This window comes from Microtus ochrogaster, chromosome 4, assembly GCF_000317375.1.
Source record: "Microtus ochrogaster isolate Prairie Vole_2 chromosome 4, MicOch1.0, whole genome shotgun sequence".
NCBI lineage: Eukaryota > Metazoa > Chordata > Mammalia > Rodentia > Cricetidae > Microtus > Microtus ochrogaster.
In genome coordinates, this window is record NC_022011.1 from 79,724,363 (window position 1) to 79,728,258 (window position 3,896).

The 3,896-nt window shown below is 36.8% G+C and overlaps 1 protein-coding gene across 7 annotated transcripts in view; it reads left to right on the top strand.

Annotated features, from left to right (window-relative positions):
- Ppig (peptidylprolyl isomerase G) overlaps positions 1-3,353 on the top strand; it is a 28,513-nt gene extending 25,160 nt beyond the window's left edge. For 6 of the 7 annotated variants that reach the window (XM_013345995.2, XM_005346525.3, XM_013345999.2 and 3 more), the window contains 2 exons: positions 1,712-1,848; positions 2,025-3,123. In XM_013345995.2, the coding sequence (XP_013201449.1) occupies positions 1,712-1,848; positions 2,025-3,123 (1,236 nt within the window). Of the gene's footprint in view, positions 1-1,711; positions 1,849-2,024 lie in introns of all 7 variants that reach the window. The other variant, XM_013345994.2, reaches the window with a different exon arrangement.
- Positions 3,354-3,896: the final 543 nt, after the last annotated feature.

Here is a 3,896-nt window from a genome sequence, read left to right on the forward strand (position 1 = left end):
TTATTAAAGGCAAGGAACTTTTCAAAACTATCTTACCCTGTCTTGGCAGGATATGGCAGTCCTGTTTTATCCATTGATGCACGCTCTGTATCTCTGTCAGTTTATTCATCAGTACTGGTTTAAACTTAAACCTTAAATGATTGCAGATCCTAAAGTACTTTTATTCATGTGAGTTATATTCATCAATATTAGTTCTTTTAGAAATTAGAACTACAAAATACTCATCACAAGTATAAGCTATGAAAGTAATTAAATCAGCCAGGCTAGGGTGGCGCACACCTTTAATCCCAGCACTGGAGGCAGAGGCAGGCGGATCTCTGTGAGTTCAAGGCCAGCCTGGTCTACAAGAGCTAGTTCCAGGACAGGCCCCAAAGCTACAGAGATACCCTGTCTCAGGGAAAAAAAGAAAGTAGTTCAATCAAAAAGCATGTTTTTTGGTTTCTGAGTAATCCTACCAGATGATCATGAAGAGGCAGAAGTGGAAAAGGCATATGGTGTATTTAATCAGGTCAGGGTAGTCAGAAAGTGCACATCTGGGCTGTGGTGTAGCTCCAGTGGTAGCATATTTGCCTAGTATGCAGAAGGCCTTAAGTTTAATCTCTTCTAGCACTTTGAGCATTGGGCAAGTCTGTTACTGACTTTGGGATAAATAAAAACTAGTCAACCACAGGCTGAGTCCTCACAGAATCGACCCTTGTTTACTTTATCAGTATGATCTAGGTTTACTTTCTCTTGGAATTGTTCGCTTTAGCTATACTTCACCTGTCTTGTGATTATTTCTAAAATAATGTTTGTTTCTGTCCCAGAATTTTTACTATAGAGGTTTTTTATAATCTTCCATGTGTTGTTTCATCTTCATACTAGGTAACTTAGCAAAAACATTCCTTCATTTTCAGGTTTTATTATTTTACATGATCACATTCCTATAACTGTGTCAGGTCTCTTTTCGATTATTTAAGCACCATTTCTCCTTCTATAATCATTCTGTTGTAGTTTAATGTATGTGATTATGTATCCATTAATTTGTTCCTGTTTCTCTATAAGTTCCCAGAGGTCAAAATCTGCTATATCTTGGATCACTGTTATTTCTTTGGTAATGTGGTTAGCCATTGAAAGAACTGAGTAAATGTTGGTTGTAAAAGGGGACTTTTGTGTTTATTCTACTTCTCATGATATTTGCCTTCGAAAGTAACATTCGAATAGGAATTTGGGAATTTGTAGTAGTTATTATACCAAGTATTCTAGCACTAGATGAGCAGGACTGTTCCTAGCAAGATGTGGTAATGTTTTTGACTTAGAATTTATGGTAAGACAATTTCAGGCCTGTTTTCTTCCTGAAAGCTGAGACAGTTGATTATGCTCAGGATTGGATTGTAGAGTCTGATGTATACTAAGCACACATTCTTACGCATTCCTAATTTGTTTTGTTTTTGTTTTTCGAGACACGGTTTCTCTGTGAAACAGTCCTGACTTGTCCTAGAACTCAGTCTGTATACCAGGCTGCCCTCAAACTCACAGAGATCTGTCTGCCTCTGCCTCCCAAGTGCTGGAATTAAAGGTGTGCGCCACCACTGCCTCATTCATAATTTTAACAATTTCAGAAAGCAGAGAAACCTCATTCATTTTATTTCAACCTAGAAATAAGTATGTATCTTAGCTATGGTATCGCTTAAATTTTTATATGGTCTTTTTTTCCCTTTATTTTTTTAAGCGTTATCGAACTCCTTCCAGATCCAGATCAAGGGATCGTTTCAGACGAAGTGAGACTCCTCCACATTGGAGACAAGAAATGCAGAGAGCTCAAAGAATGAGGGTGTCAAGTGGTGAAAGATGGATCAAAGGGGATAAGTAAGATTTAAATGTTATTTCAAATGATTGATTTTTTTTATTTTTCTGTACAAATACCTTTATTAGGAGCACTTTTATTTTTCTATATCGTACAGAAAGCACAGTAGCATTGTAGCTTATAATATGCTATTCTTTTCCTAATATTTCCAAATATCTTTTCTTCCTTTACTTTTTAGGAGCGAGTTAAATGAAGTAAAAGAAAATCAGAGGAGCCCAGTTAGAGTAAAAGAGAAAAAAGTAACCGATCACAGACACATGTCTGAGAGTCCAAACAGAAAAATAGAAAAGGAAAAGAAAGTTAAAGACCATAAATCTGAAAGCAAAGAGAGAGAGATCAGAAGAAATTCAGAAAAAGATGATAAATATAATAAAAACAAAGTGAAGAAAAGAGGCAAATCAAAAAGTAGGAGTAAGAGCAAAGAGAGATCCAAGAGTAAGGAAAGAGAATCAAAGCATAACAGACACGAAGACAAGAGGATGAGGTCAAGAAGTAAAGACAGGGATCATGAGACTCTTAAAGAAAAAGAAAAACAGTTGGATTCTAAAGGGAAAGATCAGGAAAGGAGTAGAAGCAAGGAGAATTCTAAACAGGTAGAATCAAAAAGCAATGAGCATGATCATAGCAAAAGTAAAGAAAAGGATAGACGTGCACAGTCCAGGAGTAGAGAACGCGACCTAACTAAAAGTAAACACAGTTACAACAGTAGAACGAGGGAGCGAAGCAGAAGCAGGGACAGGAGCAGAAGAGTGCGCTCTAGAAGCCATGATAGAGATCGCAGCAGGAGCAAGGAGTACCATAGGTACAGAGAACAGGAGTATAGGAGAAGAGGAAGGTCACGGAGCCGGGATCGAAGAACTCCAGGACGATCGAGAAGTAAAGACAGGAGGAGGAGAAGGAGGGATTCTCGGAGCTCAGAAAGAGAAGAAAGTCAGAGCCGAAACAAAGAAAAATACAGAGGCCAAGAAAGTAAAAGTTCACACAGAAAAGAAAATTCTGAGGGTGAAAAAAGAATGTACTCTAAAAACCGTGATCATAATAGCTCAAGTAATAACAGGGAAAAAAAGGCGGATAGAGATCAAAGTCCAGTAGTGTCGAAACCAAAACAGAGCAGTCAGGACAATGAGTTGAAAAGTCAGGAGGACGAGAAGACCAGATCTCCAGTGGAAAAAGAAAACCAAAAATCAAAAGGTCAAGAAAATGACCATGTACATGACAAAAATAAAAAGTGTGATCATGAGTCAAGCCCCGGAACAGATGAAGACAAAAGTGGATGAGTGAGTTGTGTACACTTACTTCCTCCCTATCTCAAATTTTAAGTTTTCGAGACTTAACTGTTATATCTCTTTTTTGTTGTTGTTGTTCTCATTGTTTTGGGGTTGTTTTTATGTTTGTCTCCCTCCCCCCTTTTTTTTAAAAATGTGGACTTCATTGAGTTGATGATCTTTTGATAATCTGCTACCTGGATAATTTGTACTGCAAAGTTTTAATAAACTTGAAATGAAAACAAACCACTTTGGTGTAATATTGTGTACTATGTTAAACTATTTTATGTATTCATTTTTGTGTTTCAACGATTAGTCAATAGCAGCCTACTTTGCTTAATCAGCCATTTGGAAACAAGCTTATCTATCTGTTGGTTGCAGTACATTGTTAGACAAGTTTGTTTTTTAATAAAAATCCCTTGAGAAACCACTAGAAGAAGTTTTGTATAGTTTTTGTTTTGCATTTATAATAAGCTTACAGCAATTTCTTTCAATTACACAGAAGCAGGATCTTTATGGGATTGTAAACCATCACTTGATTTTTCAGTTATTTGTACTTTACTTACTTTCCTTGTGCTTTATACCTTATACTTTACAATTCTAGCTGTAGCGTGTTCCTTAGTACTGTCCATGTCTCTGAGCTATCAAAATGAGATGAATGCTGTTTTCAGTTTAGGTGCTGGTTGAGCTTGAGTTGCTGTTATACAGCATTTGACAGAAATTATACCTTGGAAGATCAGGCTATGTTTTCAATTCTTGTTGCTTTTGGTGTGAAGAACTGAAAT